The 23,663-nt window shown below is 44.9% G+C and overlaps 1 protein-coding gene across 1 annotated transcript in view; it reads left to right on the forward strand.

Annotated features, from left to right (window-relative positions):
• CLHC1 (clathrin heavy chain linker domain containing 1) overlaps positions 1–23,663 on the forward strand; it is a 115,772-nt gene that overhangs the window by 86,891 nt on the left and 5,218 nt on the right. Inside the window, exons 10-11 of the mRNA XM_030196454.1 lie at positions 10,077–10,279; positions 19,570–19,749. Of these exons, the coding sequence (XP_030052314.1) occupies positions 10,077–10,279; positions 19,570–19,749 (383 nt within the window). The remainder of the gene's footprint in view (positions 1–10,076; positions 10,280–19,569; positions 19,750–23,663) is intronic.

Genomic DNA, 23,663 nt, shown 5'->3' on the forward strand with positions numbered 1-23,663 from the left:
ACTGCAAATGAAAGGGTGCATATCCCACGCATTCTTGAATTCTGGTAAAGGAATTCAAGAATGTGTGGGATAAGCACAAAGGATCCCTATATGGAAAGAGAATGGAAGGAAAACAACGTAGCTGTGTTTAAGCAGCAAATCTAGTAGTTGGAAAGTAAGGCCAGTGCCAGGCAGAATTCTACAGTCTATGTCCCAATCATGACTAGATAGATCTGGTTTGACTAGAGCGGGCTTCAACGGCAACTCCAGTAGTTGATAATTAAGCCATTGCCAGGCAGACTTCTACAGTATGCACCCTAAAAATAGCAAGGACAGCTCATGATCGTGTATGCATATTTATTTATTTTATTATGTTTTATTTACTGCGTGTTTTAAGAAATTCATTCAAGGCAGTGTACAGCAAAAATAAGTCAAACATAGGCAATAGACAATTACAGTAGTAAAAATATTAAAATAATACAAGGTACGGCATAGTATGCTACATTACAATGTCAACACAATACACAATAAAACATATTAATAGACAGCATAGGGTGTAAGCAAAGATGGAACATATAGATGGATATGATAGAGTAGCAGAAGTTAGAAAATAAGAGGCTAATTTAAATAAAGTTGCACATGTTGATATGTTGGCAGGCTAGTGGACTCATTTTCAAAAGAGAAGGGCGCCCATCTTTTGACACAAATCGGGAGATGGGCGTCCTTCTCCCAGGGTCACCCAATTGGCATAATCGAAAGCCAATTTTGGGTGCCCTCAACTGCTTTCCATCGGGGGCGTGTCGGAGGCGTAGCGAAGGCGGGATTGGGGCGTGCTTAACACATGGGCGTCCTCGGCGATAATGGAAAAAATAAGGGCGTCCCTGACGAGCACTTGGCCGACTTTACTTGGTCCATTTTTTCTTGCGACCAAGCCTCAAAAAGGTGCCCAAACTGACCAGATGACCACCGGAAGGAATCAGGGATGACCTCCCCTTACTCCCCCAGTGGTCACTAACCCCCTCCCACCCTCAAAAAAACATCTTTAAAAATATTTTGTGCCAGCCTTTATGCCAGCCTCAAATGTCATACTCAGGTCCATCACAGCAGTATGCAGGTCCCTGGAACAGTTTTAGTGGGTGCAGTGCACTTCAGGCAAGCGGACCCAGGCCCATCCCCCCCTACCTGTTAAACTTGTGGTGGTAAATGTGAGCCTTCCAGAACCCACCACAAACACACTGTACCCACATCTAGGTGCCCCCCTTCATCCCTAAGGGCTATGGTAGTGGTGTGCAGTTGCGGGAAGTGGGTTTTGGGGGGCTCAGCACACAAGGTAGGGAGCTATGCACCTGGGAGCTTTTTCTGAAGTCCAATGCAGTGCCCCCTGGGGTGCCTGGTTGGTGTCCTGGCATGTGAGGAGGACCAGTGCACTACAAATGCTGTCCTTCCACGACCAAATGGCTTGGATTTGGTCGTTTCTGAGATGGGCGTCCTCGGTTTCCATTATCGCTGAAAACTGGGGACGACCGTCTCTAAGGTCGACCTAAATGTTCAGATTTGGACGTCCCCGACCGTATTATTGAAATGAAAGATGGCTGCCCATCTTGTTTCGATAATACGGGTTTTCCCACCCCTTCACGAGGATGTCCTGCGAGGACGCCCTGTTCAATTATGCCCCTCCATCTGTCTCTGCTTCAAGAATACCTACATTGCCAGTATCTTCCAATGACTTTTCTAAATTATCCATCTTTCACAATAGATAACCAGCAAAATCCACATGGTCAGGGCCCCCTGAACAGCCTTATGGCCATGCAGTAATTGTCTCATTGTACTAAACAACTCCTTTGGTCTATGTAAAGCAGTTTGAATTTTAAGTCTGTAAAACTTATTTCTCTCATCATCACATAAAGACAGATATTCCAAGAAGCATAGCTTGTAACTCTCAAAATCATCAATATCCCTAGATTTCTGCCATAAACATTCACACTGTCGTAATTCCCTCTGCACCTGCTGCACTGCAGAGATCATCCAAGGTCTTGATCTATAACCCTCCCTAAAAGAAACTTCCTTCATTGGCGCTACCATATCTAATGCCAATCCTAAGGAAGAATACCAGTCATCTACCAATTTATCCAAAGAATCTTCCTTATCCAAAGTCAACAAAGGTAGCCATACCATACCTTCCACAACTCATTTAATTCAAAATTACTACACACCCAACCTTTACCAGAACAACCCTTATTCCTCACCTGACTACCACTGAGACTTAAAACAAAAGAGATCACAGCATGGTCTGACCATCCCACAGACGTAATCACCAGAGATTGTCTCAGATCTTGTTCCAAAACTGATGATAGAAATGCCAGATCCAGTACATTACCTGCAGAATGTGTTGAATCACGTACAATTTGGCCAAAGGATAAGGCTTCCAAAGTCTGTAACACAGGGTTCCTTCCCCTGTATCTCCCTACCTGACATCTGAATAGATAATTAAAATCACCTAAAATACAAAGTTTATCCAACTTAATAGGTAAATTGCACAAAAATTCTATATTAAAAAAAGAACAATCCGATCTCATCACCCCCAGTGGACTATAAACCAAGCAAAAATTCAAATTCCCCCTAGACAGTACCAACAATTCACCATAATCCGTCACCTCTGAACAACATAATTTCAAATCTAAATTTTTTCTAAAAATAATCAAAATTCCATCCCCTCTCTTGTATTTTCTATATGCCCACTCCTGCTGATAGCCTGCCGGACAGCATTGATTCACTACAACTTTGTCAGTACTCAACAACCACGATTCTGTTATATAGAAAACATCAAAGCTCTATTCCTCAATCATATCACGAATCATTACAAGTTTACTCTTAACTGACCTAGCATTCACCAAACCAATCTGCAATAAAGCCGGCTGTAAAAACTTCCCATGCACCAAAGCCACACAAAGCAAGTTCTCCATGTTCCTACCCACTATCATTATACCCCCAGATAAAGAAGCCAATTCACTATACTTCCCCTTACCTGATAAAGACCATCCCCTTCCCCATTACCACTTCTATAGTGCTCATACCAACCCCACAAAAATCACACTCTCAATCTCACACTCACATGCTCTACAAAATAAATCACCCCACAACCCCCCCCCCTTCAATACAAACCTCCACCCCCTTCTCCAAGTCCCCCCAGGTTGTCCCAGAGGAGCTCCCTAAGGAGTCACCAGCTCCTTAGGTGCGCTTCATCGTCAGAGCGACAAGGAGGCGCCCACCACTCTGGTGCCTCGCACCTCTAGCACTGAATTGATCCTGTTCACCTCAGACCCAGAGTGACATCACTCAAAGGGCGAAACTAGCTCTGTCTCAGACCCATCCAGCTGATGAAGTCACACAGAAGGCTCCCTAATTGATGACCCAGGGAGAAAACAGCAGGCAAACTGGAGCAACATGAACCCAACGCAGAGGTGACACAAGCAGACAAGCTCTCCCCTCTCCGGCGCTGAATTGGACCTCTTCACTTCGCACCCAGAGTGATGTCACTCATGGGGCGAAGCTAGCTCTGTCCCGGACCCAGCCAGCTGATGAAATCACATGGAAGGCTCCCTAATTGATGACCCCGGGAGAAAACAGCAGGCAAACTGGAGCAGTAGGAACCCAACGCAGAGGTGACACAAGCAAACATTTTGACTTAGAATTCAAGAACAGAGGGCTGACTATCTTAGCTCTGATTTACAGTGGATAGAAGGAGTCACCCTTTTGAGGGAAATTATGTTGATATAAATACCAAATGCAGTGGGAGTAGTATTGTCTTTGGCTCCAGCTCCCTGGCTATCATACCCTAACAGATATACACTTACTAAGAGGAAAGAGAGTTTCTGGCTACCTGTGCTATTCACCTTGAGAGATAAGGTGAATAGCAGAGCTTAAAAAGCTGCTGAATCTGCACAAAGAGAATCAGGAAAGGGGAATCAACCTACCACCACAATTCCTGCAAGGGAGAAGGGAGAAAGAGTAATAAGATCAAGCCTAGGGAAACCAGAGGAGAGTCCCAAGAGGAACCATAGGACAGAGAACCGTAGTAGCAGTAAGCCCATTGGCAGAGTTACTAAGGGAGCCAACCTACTCAGCGAGAGATTTAGGGCCCACCCCTCCCTTCCTCCAGCTGTGCCCCACCCTGTCCATTGCTCCACCCAGCTCCACCTACAACTCTGCCCATTGCTCCGCCTATCCTGACCCATTGCTCCACCCCAGCACAGCTGATTTGCAGCCAGCGGTAAAAGGGGTGGTCTCCCTGTCGAGCAGCAGCAGGAAGCACCTTCATAAAACATCATCTCCTGCTGCCATGGGATCAGCAGCAGCATGAGATGGTGCTTTATGAAGGCGTTTCCTGCTGCTGCTGGAAGGGGAGACCACTTAGGGGAGATGCCAGCTTCTCAGCGGGAGTTCGGGAGATGACCCACAAAAACGGGAGACTTGGCAGGTCTGCATTGGGGAAGAGACCATCTACAAGAACTTTCTACCTGAAGACTCAAAGAACCCTACTACCAGTAAAAGACTTGCAGAGCAGCTGTCCTCTAGGGGAGGCATCCAGAGAGAATAAAGATGCAAAAGACTTTTACCAAGAACTTCTACTAAGGCAAAGTGTTCAAAAGGAAAACTAACTAAAAATGTAAAAGGGCAGTTCTATAATCCAGATACCTGCATTTATTTCCCTTTGCACACATAGAAACATAGATAAATGAAAGCAGATAAACGACTACTACCATATGGCCTATCCAGTCTGCCCATCCATATCATCTACTCCTTCCTCTCCCTTAGAGATCCTATGTTCTTGTCCAAAGCGTTCTTGAAGTCAGATACAGTTATTGTCTCTATGACCTCCACTGGGAGGCTGTTCCACGAATTCATTACACTTTTTGTGAAGAAGTATTTCCTCAGGTTACTTTTGAGTCTGTCCCTTTGACCTTCATTCTATGCCCCCTAAATGTCTAGAATACTAATACTTATGTGTACACATACCTGCAAAAGTGCCAGCGGGACGCCCAAGCGCTATTCTGCAAATAGCTGTGTAACATACATATTATAGTAACATATACATAGTAACGTAGTAGATGACGGCAGAAAAAGACCTGCATGGTCCATCCAGTCTGCCCAACAAGATAAACTCATATGTGCTACTTTTTGTGTATACCTTACCTTGATTTGTACCTGTCCTTTTCAGGGCACAGACCGTGTAAGTCTGCCCAGCACTATCCCCGCCTCCCACCACCGGCTCTGCCACCCAATCTTGGCTAAGCTCCTTAGGATCCATTCCTTCTGAACAGGATTCCTTTATGTTTATCCCACGCGTGCTTGAATTCTGTTACCGTTTTCATTTCCACCACCTCCCTCGGGAGGGCATTCCAAGCATCCACTACTCTCTCCGTGAAAAAATACTTCCTGACATTTTTCTTGAGTCTGCCCCCCTTCAATCTCATTTCATGTCCTCTCATTCTACCTCCTTCGCATCTCCAGAAAAGGTTCGTTTGCGGATTAATACTTTTCAAATATTTGAACGTCTGTATCATATCACCCCTGTTTCTCCTTTCTTCCAGAGTATACATGTTCAGGTCATCAAGTCTCTCCTCATACGTCTTGTAACGCAAATCCCTTACCATTCTCGTAGCTTTTCTTTGCACCGCTTCAATTCTTTTTACATCCTTCGCAAGGTACGGCCTCCAAAACTGAACACAATACTCTAGGTGGGGCCTCACCAACGACTTGTACAGGGGCATCAACACCCCCTTTCTTCTGCTGGTCACACCTCTCTCTATACAGCCTAACAACCTTCTAGCTACGGCCACCGCCTTGTCACACTGTTTCGTCGCCTTCAGATCCTCAGATACTATCACCCCAAGATCCCTCTCCCCGTCCGTTCCTATCAGACTCTCCCCGCCTAACACATACGTCTCCCGAGGATTTCTATTCCCTAAGTGCATCACTTTGCATTTCTTCGCATTGAATTTTAATTGCCAAACCTTAGACCATTCTTCTAGCTTCCTCAGATCCTTTTTCATGTTTTCCACTCCCCTCCTGGGTGTCCACTCTGTTATAGATCTTAGTATTTGCAAGGGCGACACATGCCCATGTGTGGAGCATGGGCAGGGCTCCCACTTATGCATGTTACATGCACCCCTGCTGTATTGAGATGCCCACACTTACACCAGCTTTATGGCTGGTGTAACTGCAGGCATCTTCCTACCATATATAATCGACTACAAGATGAGCCATGGATAAGTCAAGTGCAGTTTTGCAGCTCAAAATAAACAAAAATGCTGTGATCCTAGTATAAGTCGAGGCTTCCCTCCAGCCCTCCCTCACCTGGGCCAGCACCCCTCCCTCCCTCCCACCTCTGGGGTTAAGAATTGCTCTCTGCCTGTCAGTATCAGCATTTCAACCCCCCCCCCTCCCCGTGTACATTCTAAAGTATCTTCTTTAGAACCACAGCAGTGCAGTGATCCTCCTCCTAGGCTACCTGTTTCCTGCCCCTGAACACATTCTCTAGTCCATCCCGCCTCTTTTGACTCAACTTCCTGTTTCGCAGACAAATCAGTAAGAGTGTTCTGAGCAGTGTCGTAGCTACGTGGGGCCAAGGGGCCCTGGGCCCCCATAGATTTGGCCCTGGACCCCCCTGCCGATAACCCTCTCGACCCCCCTCCCGCCGCCAACCCTCCCCCCCGCCGCTGTCGGTGTGGGCTACCTTTGCTGGCGGGGGACCCCAAACCCCGCCAGCCGAGGTCCTCTTCTGGCGCAAGGCTTTGTTCTGTTTCTGAGTCTGCAGGACGTCAGACTCACAGAAACAGAACGAAGCCTTGCAGATCAGCCAGCTTTGCAGATCAGCCAGCGGCCGCATTGCTGGCTGATCTGCAAGGCTTTGTTCTGTTTCTGTGAGTCTGTGCAGGACGTCAGGCTCAGAAACAGAACGAAGCCTTGCCCCGGAAGAAGAGGACCTCGGCTGGCAGGGATTGGGGTCCCCCGCCAGCAAAGGTAGGCGGCGGTGGGGGAGGGTTGGCGGCGGGAGGGGGGTCAAGAGGGTAATTGGCAGGGGGGGTCAAAGTTGGTGGTGGTGCAGGGGGGGCAGCAATGGTGGGGGGTCAGCAGTGCTGGGGGGGTGGGCTAAAATGTGCCCCCTCACCTCGGGCTCTGACCCCCCTCCCGCCAAAGTCTGGCTACGCCTCTGGTTCTGAGGCAGGAAGCAGGCTGCCTAGGAGGATCGCTGCTCTGCTGTGGCTCTAAAGAAGATACTTTGGAATGTACACAGAGAGGAGGGTAGAGGTTTGAAATGCTGGACCTGTGGGCTGGCAGGGAAGAGATCATGTGGCCAACAGGGGTGCGTAAATTTGTTTGGCCTCATAGATTATTTAATGCTTTTTAGCCAACATTTCTCGACTTATAGTCGAGTATATATGGTAAATGTTAGGCACACTGATCTAGGTTCTATTAAAAAATAGGCTCCTACTGTGCAGACTTGGGGTGCCTAAATGGAGGTGCCCAGTTGTAGGATTGCCCCCATGAAGGGCAGTTCTGTAACTGGGCACCCACATGGGCTCGGTAGGAATCTACACAGCATAGTGCATTTTTCTTTTTAGTACCTCACTTATGGAATAATCTTCCTTTTGAACTCCGGCGGGAATCATCCTACTCTATATTTAAATCTAATTTAAAGACACATTTATTCACAGAGGCTTTCAGGGTCTTAGCGACACTGGATGGGAAGGGATGAGCAGCATTGGCATGTTTTATTTATTGTTTTATGTTGTACAGGTGTCTTTATTTATTGTTTTCATGTTGGATGAATGTTCTATATGAGTGTTATTTCCTATATATGACTGGAGTTCCTTTTCTTTTATATTGTTGTTTTAACTTGTAAATTGCCTAGATTTGGCTGTGTCCTACATTGACAATCCAGTAAATCTTGAAATAAACATAAACATGTACAACAGAAATCGAGACAGGGGATTCGCCTCAGTGTTAGTACTGCTAGATTTCTCAGCAGCTTTTGACACTGTGGATCATGATATCATGCTAGCACGATTGACAGAAACAGGTATCAATGGAACAGTTCTTGCTTGGTTCAGATCCTATCTATCAGACAGGCAACAATCTATAATGTTTGGCAGCAACTCATTGCCACCATGGGCACTGACCTGTGGGGTACCACAAGGATCGATACTGTCACCTATTCTGTTCAGTATCTACCTCAAGCCACTAGCTGAGCTGATTCAGTCAAAGGACACTCAGTTGAAGAGATTCTTCAAAAACGAGTGTGTCTGTCGAAAAAGACAGACATGCTCGTTTTTGAAGAATCTCTTCAATTCCTGAGGCATTGGACTTATACATCTTGCATACTTCATAATTAAACCCTGTTGTCAGACCCCTGAGGCAGGCGTTGTGTAACGCCGAAACACGGCCAGTGTCGGGTCACTTGTTATTAAAGGACTTCTGTTGTCTCAGTCTTGACGGCCCAGTGTTGCTTTTTTTGTTTGTTTGCTATCTATATGTTAACCATATCTCTGACCTCATGTGCAACTTTCTTTATATTAGTCACCTACTTTCTAACTCCTCTTACTCTCTTGCCTATCTATATGTTCCATCTTTGCTTATACTCTACACTGTCAATTAAAATATTATATTATGTATTGTGTTGGCATTGTAAGTAGTGTGCTATGCCATACTTTGTATTGTTATTTGAATGTTTTTACTGCTTTAATTGTCTATTGCTCATGTTTGATTTATTCTTATTGTACACTGCTTTGAGTGACTTCTTTCAAAAAGGCGGGAAATAAATCCTAATAAATTAATAAATACATTTTTATGTTTCTATAATTATTCCTTCATGTTGACAATGTAGATGATTTTGTCTAGATCAGTGAAACAATTTCCTGCTTCCAGTGGTGTACCTACCTTTGTTGTCACCCGAGGTAGAGCACCCCCCCACCTCCGGTCAGAGCACCCCCTCCTCTGAGCAAGAGTGTGCATTGAGCAGTTGTACGGCTATTGGCTCTGCCGGTCCCCTGCCCCCTCTGATGTCAGCTTCCTGTTCAAGGGCAGGGGACCGGTAGAGCCTACAGCCGCACAACTGCTCAGCGTACCCCCTTGCTGCTTGTACCCAGAGCAGACCACCCCCAGCGCCCCACCCTTGCTATGCTAGAGACTACTTCAGTGCATTTTCCTCATCATTCTATAACAAGTTGCCTAAAGTTAGGTGTCAATATGCATGCTTAAGTTATAGAATACTAGCACTTACACACATGACTGAACAGTTATTTACATAAGTGCTAGTTGGGGGCTAACCAGTGTTCTATAATTTTAGTTCAAAACTTGCTTAATACATAATTGCAAGGGGCGTTCACAGGGAGAAGCACATGAGTGAGGCATGGGTGTGTCCAACAATTGTGCACCTAACTTATAGAATACTGTTAATTATGAGCTAAACTACCACATTTAGGCTTGCATATTTACGCCTTCTGTTGACATGGTGTAAGTAGACGTGCCTAAACGTTGGCAGGTAAACGCTGACTTACACTAGTTTTCTATAATGGAATCTGTGCCCAGATGACATTATAGAATTTGCACAGGGCACTGCATCTTGGCGCCTAATATTTGGCATCCTTTATAGAATTTCCCCCTTTGAATTTTAGAAAGCAAAATGTGAAAATGTGCAAGGGTATAGAGATTTCTACAATGCATTGTAGCTAAACACTGGATGGGAAATTTTCAAAATAACCTATTTCTGCAGGTAAAGTACTCAAGAGCACAGATGACACATATAAGTGGAAAAACCTCTGGATGGAAGGATATTTGAAGCACTTTCTTCTCTTATGAATCTGTTTGTGAGGAAGATGATGAGTTCTTAGAATACATTGGTCATTATTACAACTAGTTAATATATCCTTATTCTGATATTTTTAAGTGGCAGCCACCCTGCTGAATATTGATCTCTAACAGAAATATATTTAAAAAAGTAAGCTGATCCTAAAATATTTGTGCAGTTTGTAAACAGCCAATACTGTTCATTTTCAAAATTTAAGACTCATATTTTATCAACTATCTTTTTTTAGGTTGACCTTTTCTGAGACACTTGGAGATGTGATACTGGATTATGGAGAGAAGGAGCCACGCAACAGGGCCAAATGCCTGGCTTTGGCTCAGATTGTCTACATGCATTGTAAAGTTTACAGGAAAGCTGGTCTCTGTATGTGTTTACAAGGTCAAGTTTATGGTGCATTGGAATATATAAACATGTGTAAACAGTTTTCTTTAGGTAATTATCTGCGTAATTTTCTTCATGTTCAAAACAAATTAAGCAAATCATAAGGATAAGGTTGTAGATTATAACAGATTTTTAATTATACTAATCAAAAATACAATAGGGAGTGGCCATTGGCTATTTATTCAAAGCACATCATGAAGAATGTGAAAACAGCAGCTTTTTTTTCTGTTCCTAGAAAGGACAGCATGAAAGTATAAGTGTAGGGAGTGCTGCAACAGATCTCCCAGACTACAGGTATATGTCATAAGCAAAGTATTCCTACTTACTATGTGCTGACAGTGATTTTCGCTAACCAATTTTATCCTGAACACTGGTTAAAGTGCTTCTTTGCTATCAATTCAGAGTTGATTGAAATGTAGCAATGTGTAGCTTCAGAAAACAAACAAGGGAATTATCTCTGATGTTAAGTAATATTGCAGACCTTATACAAAAGTAACATCGTCAGGCAAAGCTTAGATGGAGGTTTACTTCAAAGCTTCTAGAACTTTCAGACATGTTTTACTGAATATGTGTGGGATCCCTAACACCGTCATGGTTGCACAGGACCCCCTTTGTTTCCATTTTTTTTCTGATGCCCAATACACAGAGAAGCTTTCCCTTTTTGGGGTTTACCATGTTTATTTGCTGAAAAGTGAGTATTTGATGAGCTTCCTTCAGTTTCAGCCATTTTTCCTGTCCCTCTAGTGTTCTAGAAAACAGGTCCAAGCAGGAAATGGAAGAGAACCCCTAGTGTGGTAAAAACTGCTTTACTGATAAACATCTTTCTGTATATAAGATGTTTTTTCAATAAAGCTTTAAAGGCAGTATATCAAGTACCTGTAAATAAATAAATACAGCAATGTGTTTGTTTGTTTTGTTTTTACCATACTGGTGTTCTCTTCCATTTCTTGCTTGGATCTGTGTTCTTTGACCCTGCTCACCTCAGGTGCTACCTGCCTCTCGCATCTTCCTTCTAGTCTTCTAGTAAGGTTTTTCATCAAAATACAAAGTTTTAGTACTTTTTCCACAGCTGCAGTTTTGTATTGGTATCAGATGCATTAGACAGAATTGGTCAATACTGCCGTTTCATTTTGTTTTGTCTAAGTCTTGGGTTGATGGTAGATAAGAAGACTAGAAGCTGCAAGAAATACATCAAATGGAAGTGCATAATATCAGTCAATGGTACTTATTATGTATTTTTTGTTTGGGTGCTAGGCACAGCATGCTCAGGTGAATCATTAGTTAGAAGATGTCCTCCAGAGATATAGGCTGTTTTCATCCACTAAGTCTGATCCACATGAATTGGAATGAAGGACCCAGGAACTGCTCCAGATGGAGCAATAGTGTTTTAAAGGGAATCTTATAACTGACTAGTAAAAAAAGCCCCGTTTCTGACAGAAATGAAACGGGCGCTAGCAAGGTATTCCTCGCAGTTGCAGCTTGGCCTCCAGCCTCCCTCCTTGTCATGTGAATTACAGGGCCCCCTCCCGGTTGTCGGAGTTGCATGCTCCCCTGGTCTCGGAGTTGTTGCTGACCCTCCCTTGTTCTCTGAGTTGCAGGACGCCGTCTGTGTCCTCAGAGTTCCAGGCCCCCCTGCTTCCCTGTCCTCCGAGTTCAAGGGCCAGCCCCTGGTCATTGGCTGCCTCGCTGTCCTCCTTTACACGCGAGGGCAGAGCAATGGGAATAGTGTTAGAAAATAAGCCATGCAGACGTATAATGTTGGAGGTGGAAAATATTATATAGGATTGTTGAAAAGAGAAAGGGGACGACGAAATAGTAAAATGTTTAATAGAAATATGTTTGTTTACATTTGCAAGATTTCTTTATAAACAATATTTTTTGTGAAAACTTTGTTACAAAGAGGGAAAAGCTTTCCTTGTTCAGGACCATCTATGACTTTTACAATTGCATCAGAAGATGTTCGAACTCGTGAAAAAGCTACAGTGAGACACAGATAGAGTGTGAGCGAGAGAAAGAGTGAGAAAGTATATCTTTGAGAGAGAGTGTGTATGTGACAGAGTGTGTATGTGAGACAGTGTGTGTGTGAGACAGAGTAGGTGTGTGAGAATTACACTGTGTGCGAGTGTATATGTGATACAGAGAGATAGTGTGTGAGAGACAGATAGAGAGAGTGTGTGAGAGAGTGAGTGTGATACAGTATGTGCGAGTGTGTGAGACGGAGACTGAGTGTGTGAGAGACAGAGAGAGATTGTGTGTGACTGTGTGTGAGAGAGTGAGTGTGTGAGACAGAGTGAGTGCTGAGGGCGTGTGAAAGACAGAGTGTGTGAGTGACATAAGTGTGTGTGTGTGAGACAGACAGTGTGAGAGGCAGCAGGGCCCCCCTTCCGGCCGAGGTGCAGGCACCCCTCCCTCCCTCCCTCCGTGTCAGCCCTCCCCCCCACCTCTCATCTCTGGACCTCCTCCCCTGTGGTCTCAGGACCTCCCCCTGCTGTCTGTTCTCAGGACCCCCCTCCCTTCCTCCGGTCTCAGGACCCACCCCCTCTCTGGTCTCAGGACCCCCCTCCCCTCTCGTCTCAGTACCCCCTCCCCCCATCCACTCTGGTCTCAGGACCCCCTCCCCTCTGATCTCAGGACCCCCCTCCTCTCTGGTCTCAGGACCCACCCCTCCTGTCTGGTTTCAGGACCCTGCCCTCCCCCCTGGTCTCAGGACCCCCCCTCCTCTCTGGTCTCTGGCCCCCCTCCCCCCCTCCTGCTCTCTGGTCTTGACCCCCCCTCCACTCTGGTCTCAGAACCCCCTCCCCCCTCCTCTGTACTCTCAGAACCCCCCCCCCACTCCTGTCTGGCGTCAGGACCCCCCCTCCTCTCAGGTTTCAGGACCCCCTCCCCCCCCCCTGGTCTGAGGATCCCCTCTCCCCCCCTCTCTGGTCTCAGGACCCCCCTCCCCCCTCCTCTCTCGTTTCAGGACCCCCCTCCCTCCCCCTTCTCCTCCTCCTCCTCTCTGGTCTCAGGACCCCCCTCCCCCCTCTCTCATTTCAGGACCCCCCTCCCCCCTCCTCTCCTCCTCTCTTGTTTCAGAACCCCCTCCATTCCTCTCTGGTCTCAGGAACCCCCTCCCCCTGGTCTCAGGACCCCCCTCCTCTCTGGTCTCAGGATCCCTCTCCCCCCTCCTCTCTTGTTTCAGGACCCCCCTCCACCCCTCCCCTCTCGTTTCAGGAGCCCTCTCCCCCCCATGTCTCCTCTCTCATTTCAGGACCCCCTCCCCCCTCCTCTCTCGTTTCAGGACCCCCCTCCCTCCCCCCTTCTCCTCCTCCTCTTCTCTGGTCTCAGGACCCCCCTCCCCCCTCTCTCATTTCAGGACCCCCTCCCCCTCATTTCAGGACCCCCCTCCCCCCTCCTCTCCTCCTCTCTTGTTTCAGGACCCCCATCCCCCTCCTCCTCCTCTCTGGTCTCAGAGCCCCCCTCCCTCCCCCCACCTCCTCCTCCTCTCTGGTCTCAGAACCCCCTCCCCCCTCCCCTCTCATTTCAGGACCCCCCTCCTCTGTCATCTCAGGACCCCCACCCCGCTGCTCCCTCCATCTCTGTCTGTGGCCTCTGACTGCAAGCAGGACGTGTGCTGCTGCCCCTCGCCTTCCTTAGTGCCGGCTGTTGTAAAAAACTTTTTACCTCCTGCAGCACCGGCAAGAGTGAAGGGGAGCACGCACGGACGCCGCTTCACAGTGCCTTTGCTTTCGCTTCTGTTTCTGCTCTTCCTTTGGTCCCGGCCTTCCGCAAACAGGAAATGAGGGCAGGACCAGAGGAACAGCTGAAACAGAAAGAAAGCAAAGGCAGTGAGAAGCGGCGTCCATGCGTGCTGGACTTCAGCATTGCAGGCGGAGCAGGAGGTAAAACGTTTTCATTGGAGGAGAGGGGGAGCACGGAACGGAGGAGAGGGAGGCGTGGTACTCGTACGGGAGTGGGGCCGCCGGACTGCAGTGGGCCCGGAACTCGGACATGGAGTAAGAGGTAAAACGTTTTAATTGGAGGAGAGGGGGGGCGTGGTACTCATACGGGAGTGGGGCCATTGGACTGCAGTGGGCCCGGAACTCGGACAACGGGAGTGGAAGGAGGGAGGGAGATTGGGGATCATGGAACTCGGGGTGGCGTTTGGTTTCTCACCTCCGGTGGCTGCTGCTGGGGTCCCTTCCCTCTCACTTCCCATTGGTCCGCCCTGTGACGTCATCTCCAGGGCGGACCAATAGGAATTCGGTTACGAACCCAGGCAGCCATACGGAAGTGCAGAGGTCCAAATTATTATATAGGATATATACATAGCAGGCAAACACAAAACACAGAGAAACAGTTCACTTGGGTCTTCGGGGATTAGTTCATTTTCCTTCGGGCAGTGGAGAGGGGAGCTGCAGGTGCCCTCTTCCTTTTTTTCTAGAATATTTCTTTTATTCTTTCTATTGATCTGTGATTACAATATTTATTTTAAACTGTCTCTCTTTGCTGTGCAACTGAAAAGTGGTATATCAAGTAAATAAACTAAACACATATATGCAGAACACAACACACATATAACAATACAATACAGATACACACAGATACAGACATTGGAAATAATTCTCTATCCTAATAAGCTGTCTTTTAGTGATTCTAATATATTTTCATTTTCTTTGTTTATTTATTTTATTTATTTATTACATTTGTATCCCACATTTTCCCACCTATTTGCAGGCTCTATGTGGCTTACATAGTACCATAAAGGCGATGAATGCCGGCATTTACCAAGTCTGGTAAAGAAACAAATGCAAGGTGATATTGTGGTCGAGTAAAGGTACATGTGTATCAGGTACAATGGGGGTTGAGGAGAGGAAAGGTTATATAAAGGGGCATAATCGAATGGAAACGTCTATCTCCATGGGCGTTTATCTCCAAGAACGGGTCCGTGAAGGGGCAGACCGAACCGTATTTTCGAAAAACATGGATGTTTATCTTTTTTTGAGCTGGGCGTTTTTGTTTTTCAGCGATAATGGAAACCGAAAGCCCCCAGCTCAAAAACGAATAACTCCAAGACATTTATTCGTGGGAGGGGCCAGGATTCGTAGTGCACTGGTCCCCCTCACATGCCAGGACACCAACCGGGCACCCTAGGGGGCACTTTTACAAAAAAAAAAAAAAAAAGGTAAAACAGCTCCCAGGTGCATAGCACCCTTCCCTTGGGTGTTGAGCCCCCCAAATCCCCCTCAAAACCCACTGCCCACAAGTCTACACCATTACTATAGCCCTAAGGGGTGAAGGGGGCACCTACATTTGGGTACAGTGGGTTTGGGGGGCGGTTTGGAGGGCTCCCATTTACCAGCACAAGTGTAACAGGGGGGGGGGATGGGCCTGGGTCCACCTGCCTGAAGTCCACTGCACCCCCTAACAACTGCTCCAGGGACCTGCATACTGCTGCCAGGGAGGTGGGTATGACATTTGAGGGTGAAAATAAACAGTTGTGAAACGGCATATTTTGTGGTGGGAGGGGGTTTGTGACCACTGGGGGAGTCAGGGGAGGTCATCCCCGATTCCCTCCAGTGGTCATCTGGTCATTTAGGGCACTTTTTGGGGCCTTATTCATGGAAAAACAGGGTCCAGGAAAAGTGCCCTAAATTCTCGCTAAAAATGCATATTTTTTTTCCATTATCGGCGAAAGGCGCCCATCTCTGATCGGCAGATAACCACGCCCCAGTTCCGCCTTCACCACGCCTTCAACACGCCCCCATCAACTTTGTCCGCATCCGCGACGGAGTGCAGTTGAAAACGTCCAAATTCGGCTTTTGATTTACCGCTTTATTCGTTTTTGTGAGATAAACGTCTATCTCCCGATTTGGGTCACAATATAGGCGTTTTTCTATTTCGATTATAAGCAGGATAGTGTCCATTACGAGCTTTGGTTTTGCTGTGTGGCAGAGTGTAGGTATTTATGTTGGGTTGGTGGTTTATGCCTTTTTGAATAGGTAGATTTTCAGTGATTTCCTGAAGTTTAGGTGGTCATAGGTTGTTTTCACAGCTTTTGGCAGTGCGTTCCATAATTGTGTGCTTATATAGGAGAAGCTGGATGTGTAGGTTGCTTTGTGTTTGAGTCCTTTGCAGTTTGGGTAGTGGAGGTTTAGGTATGTTCGAGATGAACTAGGTATGTTTCTGATTGGTAGGTCAATGAGGTTAATTTTGCTCTGAAACCTACTGACAGAATCATCCAATTTTCTTATTGGTTGCTATGTACCTTACAAGTGATACCTACTGTCATGAGCAGGGCTGGATTAAGCTGTTGTCAAATGTGTAGGGGGTTCTGTTAGAAGTACTCAGCACTCAGGAGGCTAGGATTACCAATTGTCTGGCTTTTTTCAGGATTCGACACGTTTCCATCAATATCCAGAAAGTAGAAGGACTTGACTTTACCTGTATCTGCAGCATGGGCGTAGTTTGGGGGGGCGAGGGGGGCAGTGTATAAGAAAGGTGATGTATAAAAAGGATAAGATCCAAGATTTTCATGCTAAAAGATCTCTTTATGTACCCAAAACAGAGGTAAGCAACTCTCTACGTCACTAAAAGCAAAAACACATACTAAATCAGACCAGTAATTAAATGAAACAACTATCTTTAGATCAAAATCAACAGGTCAATAAATATACACAATACATTTAAAAATGGTAAAATCCAAAATACTCATACTTTGAAAACCTTTTGTCTGCTCTACAGCGCTAGAAAAAAAATAAAAGGGGTCTTTTACTAAGAAGGTACACTAGTATTTTTACCTCACGCTAAAAAACCTGCTGGTGCTAAACGCTGAGACGCTCATGGGCATCGCAGCGTTTAGCGCCAGCTGATTTTTAGTACAAGTTAAAAACGCTAGTGCACCCTAGTAAAAGACCCCCCAAATCACAATCAAGATCAAACTGCACTTGAGGAAAAAAGCACACTGTCCTTAAAGCAAAAATAATAGATCTCCAGTAATAAATCCTGATTTAAAAAGAACCCCCCCCCCCCCCCCCATTGAAAACATTTGTGTATATTACAACCTTAGGGGCCCTTTTACTAAAGGGTTGCCATGCGGCAATCTGGAAAGACTCCCAGCCTAATGCGGGTAGTTCTGCCCCCAGTGCACGCCATTTCCAGCATGCCTGGGAATTTTCAATAATTTTTACCGCTAGAGGTTAACGCTGGGTTAGCATGGGAGCCCATACCACCATCTCAATAGGTGGCAGTAAGGGCATCCCCTGAAATGGCCACACTGCAAGTGTGAACTTACTGCACGGCCATTTCTTTTTTTTTTTGGGCCTTTTACCCACTGTGGTAAAAGGGGCCTCGGCACAAGGCATAACCGGGCGCTGATGCTACTGCTGGACCCCTTTTACCGCAGCTCAGTAAAAGTGGCTCTTAAGTAACTATCAGCCAGTCATCATAGCACTAGGAGCTTTAATGACAAAGCCCCCCATCAAATCTCTGACAGTGTGATTGGACGTCAACATTGTTCTCACCCAGCTGATGAACGCTCCTTTTGAGCCACTTGATTCCTGTCTTCTGAACTACCTGACCTGGAAGCTCTTGTTTTTGGTAGTGGTCACATCAGCTTGCAGAGTCAGTGAGCTGCAGGTCCTAGTAGTGGATCCACCTTGCACAAAGTTTCACCATAAGAAAGTAGTTCTCCGCACACATCATAAGTTCCTTCCTAAGGTGGTGTCAGAGTTCCATCTTAACCAGTCAGTTGTCCTACCAACATTTTTGCCAAAGTCTCATGCACATCCCGATTAAAGCGCACTGCAGACCTTGGACTGTAAGCGAGCCTTGGCCTTCTATCTGGAATGGACTAAAGCCTATAAGACAGTTCACCCAGATTTTTGTTTCTTTTGACCCAAACTGGGCTGATTTTTGAGGGTCATGTCACGGCCCACAATGTCAGGGCCATGGCTACATCAGTAACCCACTTGATGTCAGCCTCCATTGAAGAGATTTGTAAATCTGCAACCTGGTCTTCAGTCCACACATTCACATCTCACTACTGCCTTGAGCAGAATACCCGATGTGTCAGCTGGGTTGGTCAGAGTTTCTGCAGAATTTGTTTGGAGTTTAGAATCCAATTCCACCCCTCTAGGCCTATTCATTTCCGTTCCAGAGTGGACCTTCACACCAGGGCTGTTTTTTGTTGTTAGTGTTATTGGTTCTGGTTGGCCTTGCTCTTACAAATCCCTATTGACTGTTTGTTGCTTTCAATGAGCCTGGTAGCTAGGGATTCCCATATGTGAGAACTATAGTCCTGCTTGTCCTTGGAGAAAGCAAAGTTACTTAACTGTAGCAGGTGTTCTAGGACAGGCCATAAATTCTTACATAACATCCCACCTCCCCTAATAGTTGTATTCTTTAAGCTTTTTTATCCAACTGAGGGTCCCTCACGACTCAGGCAGGTGGATAGGCACTCATGCATGTGCAGTCAGGCCTGCTAAAAGCTTCCAGAAGCTGAAGGAACACTCGGTAGCATCCACACCAGTGCTCTGCTGGTGACGTCACCCATATGTGAGAACTTAAGTCTTGTTGTTCTCTGAGAACACCTGCTACAGGTGAGTAACTTTGCTTTACTGCAAATAATAAAATCTAAGCAGTTTGCAGGTCAACATTAATATTAAATAGACAATAGTAAATATACCTAAAAATCAATCCAATATTAAAAATATCTATTCAGGAAAATATAAACCTGCACATTTGACAGCTTTCAAAATATGGGCATCCAATAACCCCTGTTGCTGAGATTGCAAAGCTCAAGCTATGCAGTATTCTTTAAAAAGAGTTGTCAAAAGCAATAATGAAGTATCAGAAGTACTTTAAATGTTATATGTGCAGTAATCAGCAACCAATGTAGCTATGACAAAACATTCTCTCTAAATTTTATGCCTATCAAAAAACGAATCACAGTGTTTTGACTGTCTTCCATTGGGGTACTGCAGTTCTTCAAAACAGCCTGGAAATCAATAACAGAAAAATGGGTCCTAAAAGTAATCTCCCAAACCTAGAAGCTCTATTTTACTCTAACCTTTTCCCTTGAACACCAAAAACCCTCAAGGCATCCATTCGAGGAGCTATCAGGTCTCGAAGTTGAAATACAATTCTTCATAAAAGCCTTCTTCACAGAAAAAGTATGGGAGTCTACTTGAGGTGCTATAGAGAAACAGTCATATGCCACACCATTTTGAGTCCAAGAATATTTACAGAAATTGGAAGTGAATACATCTCTGGGTAATAAAAAGGACAAAATAATATGAAAAGACATTATTGATGGAAACATGTTATATGCATAGCTCATTGTATTTGTTTTTAATTTTTAGATGACTACTTGTTTTTACTGAAGAACTGTCCTAGCAGAGATCTAATTTGCTGTCTAGTGGAAGAATGGAATGGAAAACCCCCAGCATTATCCATGGGGTTCACAGTTCTTTCCCTCATCTTTAATGATCACAAGGAAGAAGGGTTTCAGTTGTTAGAACAAATATACACATTTGGAGAAGGTAAAATACTTAAAAGAGTAATTTGTCTAAACCTTAGCCATGAATTATGACATGCCTAATGCCTTAATTCAAGTACCTAAGCCCTGTGCTATCAAAGCAGATTCTGAGGCACCTAAAAATATCTATTAGCTTTTCTCTGGAAGAATATCTACTATATACCAACTGAGTCAGTTCCTAAGATTCATCAAAAAACCTCAGTCTTAAATTAATTAACACATAAATTGAAATATTAATATTAGTGATAATAATGTGCTCAGTTCATACCCATTCCAACCATTATATCCCCAAGGGAACATGTGGCAGTGTCAAAGATGGAGCCATCATCGCACATTAGGCGTTCCAAATCCCATATCATGTATGTACATACACTGTTGCCTTCCATGGCACTATAGTTTGTCACTTATACCTGCATTCGCTTTCACTGTCTACCAGGACACCAATCTTATGCATTTATAACAAAACCAATAATTATTAACTGGAAAGCTCTCATGCAATAAAGTGTTTGCAGGAAATTGTAGTATTTCAGCTTTTCTTAATACCATGCTATAGGTAATTCAACACCTAATGCATAAATGTATAAATGTAAAAAACCTAATGATGACCTAAGGCTAGCTCATATGAGCCCATTGTGACACCCCTCAAGACTTCTCCCCATAAGCATATATACCATATCTAAATTCAAATATAAACATAGATTATACCAATTACCCAGTACAGTATAATCTGATAAGTATGCATAAATATTGAGGTTTTACTTCTCTTGGGGGTGTCTCCCATGTGTCTGTGAAATTTCCTTATTTACCTATACAGAAAAGAGACATTCTGGGACACATTTTAAAGATTTGTACAGCGTGGGAGTAATTTTATAACAGGACCACTATATACTAGCTTACAGTGGTGGAAATAAGTATTTGATCCCTTGCTGATTTTGTAAGTTTGCCCACTGACAAAGACATGAGCAGCCCATAATTGAAGGGTAGGTTATTGGTAACAGTGAGAGATAGCACATCACAAATTAAATCCGGAAAATCACATTGTGGAAAGTATATGAATTTATTTGCATTCTGCAGATGGAAATAAGTATTTGATCCCCCACCAACCAGTAAGAGATCTGTCCCCTACAGACCAGGTAGATGCTCCAAATCAACTCGTTACCTGCATGACAGACAGCTGTCGGCAATGGTCACCTGTATGAAAGACACCTGTCCACAGACTCAGTGAATCAGTCAGACTCTAACCTCTACAAAATGGCCAAGAGCAAGGAGCTGTCTAAGGATGTCAGGAACAAGATCATACACCTGCACAAGGCTGGAATGGGCTACAAAACCATCAGTAAGACGCTGGGCGAGAAGGAGACAACTGTTGGTGCCATAGTAAGAAAATGGAAGAAGTACAAAATGACTGTCAATCGACAAAGATCTGGGGCTCCACGCAAAATCTCACCTCGTGGGGTATCCTTGATCATGAGGAAGGTTAGAAATCAGCCTACAACTACAAGGGGGGAACTTGTCAATGATCTCAAGGCAGCTGGGACCACTGTCACCACGAAAACCATTGGTAACACATTACGACATAACGGATTGCAATCCTGCAGTGCCCGCAAGGTCCCCCTGCTCCGGAAGGCACATGTGACGGCCCGTCTGAAGTTTGCCAGTGAACACCTGGATGATGCCGAGAGTGATTGGGAGAAGGTGCTGTGGTCAGATGAGACAAAAATTGAGCTCTTTGGCATGAACTCAACTCGCCGTGTTTGGAGGAAGAGAAATGCTGCCTATGACCCAAAGAACACCGTCCCCACTGTCAAGCATGGAGGTGGAAATGTTATGTTTTGGGGGTGTTTCTCTGCTAAGGGCACAGGACTACTTCACCGCATCAATGGGAGAATGGATGGGGCCATGTACCGTACAATTCTGAGTGACAACCTCCTTCCCTCCGCCAGGGCCTTAAAAATGGGTCGTGGCTGGGTCTTCCAGCACGACAATGACCCAAAACATACAGCCAAGGCAACAAAGGAGTGGCTCAGGAAGAAGCACATTAGGGTCATGGAGTGGCCTAGCCAGTCACCAGACCTTAATCCCATTGAAAACTTATGGAGGGAGCTGAAGCTGCGAGTTGCCAAGCGACAGCCCAGAACTCTTAATGATTTAGAGATGATCTGCAAAGAGGAGTGGACCAAAATTCCTCCTGACGTGTGCAAACCTCATCATCAACTACAGAAGACGTCTGACCGCTGTGCTTGCCAACAAGGGTTTTGCCACCAAGTATTAGGTCTTGTTTGCCAGAGGGATTAAATACTTATTTCCCTCTGCAGAATGCAAATAAATTCATATACTTTCCACAATGTGATTTTCCGGATTTAATTTGTGATGTGCTATCTCTCACTGTTACCAATAACCTACCCTTCAATTATGGGCTGCTCATGTCTTTGTCAGTGGGCAAACTTACAAAATCAGCAAGGGATCAAATACTTATTTCCACCACTGTATTTTCAAAAGGGAAGGACGCCCATCTTCCAACACAAATCGGGAGATGGGTGTCCTTCTCTTAGGGTCACCCAAATCGGCATAATCGAAAACCGATTTTGGGCGTCCCCCAACTGCTTCCTGTCGCAGGGATGACCAAAGTTCCCGGGGGGGGGGGTGTCGGAGGCGTAGCAAAGGTGGGACTGGGGCGTGCCTAACAGAGGGGCGCCAGAAGTCACAGCAGCCATAAATTGGAGCCAGCATAGGTAGGAGTGATTGCCTATTCATGTTGGCTCTAGTCTCAAAATGGCTGCCTTGACTTTTGGCAGCAATCTCACAAGACTACCCGTTGAAGTCACAGCAGCTATTTTGACAATGGAGCCAGCAGGGGCAGGATCGAATGGGGACCAGTCCTGCTCCGACTGCACCACTGGACCACCAACGCTCCTATTCATGGGGGAATGAGGGGGTGTAGCACTGATTACAGACAGCCAGTTTCAGTTACGGTTTTGGTTTTGGCTTTGGCTGACAGCAAGCAACAAAATTCAATCACAGGTTCATTTCAACTGAATCTGAAAAAACTAATTTTGGTCAATCTCTTTAGATTATACATTAAATTTAGATTAATTATTATGTAGGACCATCATATAAGAAGCCTTCTCAGGAATTTTATAAAGATAGCTTCAAGAAGTATGATCATCAGTCCTTATAGAAATAATGAAAACATAAATATGCAATCTTTTCATGTATCAATTCTTGAAATAACCCAAACAATCCAGTGACTTTCAAAAAAATGGTTATCAAAAACTGTTACTTAGTTTACAAAAAAATGCTGGCATCTGCAGCTGTCTTCTGTTCAGTGACTTTGGTACTTATTTTTTTTTTATAATCATTCCAACATTACATTTATGCAATAACATAAATCACACACATCAAGTAATAATATTACTGGAAAACTCACAATTTAAAGGAAAAGAGAAAAAAGATTTTAGTCCCCAATTGTTGATCTAAGAACAGGAAAATAACATTAACCTCATGTATATCAAAGTAAACTACTTCTTACTCAAGCAGACAGAACCAGGAATATCGCTAGCAGGCATAACGCTCTACAATCCAAGATTAGTGCAGTATTATTCTTTTGTTACAATGAATGCTTTTAACTTCTCTGGGTCAAAATAAACATAATTTACTGAATTCAAGGAAATATAACATTTACATGGGAACCTTAACATAAAGGTCCCACCTATACGCAAAACTCTCTCTTTTAATAACAAAAACTGTTTTCTCTTCCTTTGAGTTTCTCGGGCAAAATCTGGAAATACTTGGATTTATTGAGCCAAAGAATGGTGAATTAATGTGGCGGAAAAAGAGTTTGGTACTTATTTTATAAACACTATTTGTGGTTTAGATGTTCATAAACTGGCACTTAGATGTCCATGTTGCATGGGCATC

This window comes from Microcaecilia unicolor, chromosome 3 (assembly GCF_901765095.1).
Source record: "Microcaecilia unicolor chromosome 3, aMicUni1.1, whole genome shotgun sequence".
NCBI classification, from domain to species: domain Eukaryota; kingdom Metazoa; phylum Chordata; class Amphibia; order Gymnophiona; family Siphonopidae; genus Microcaecilia; species Microcaecilia unicolor.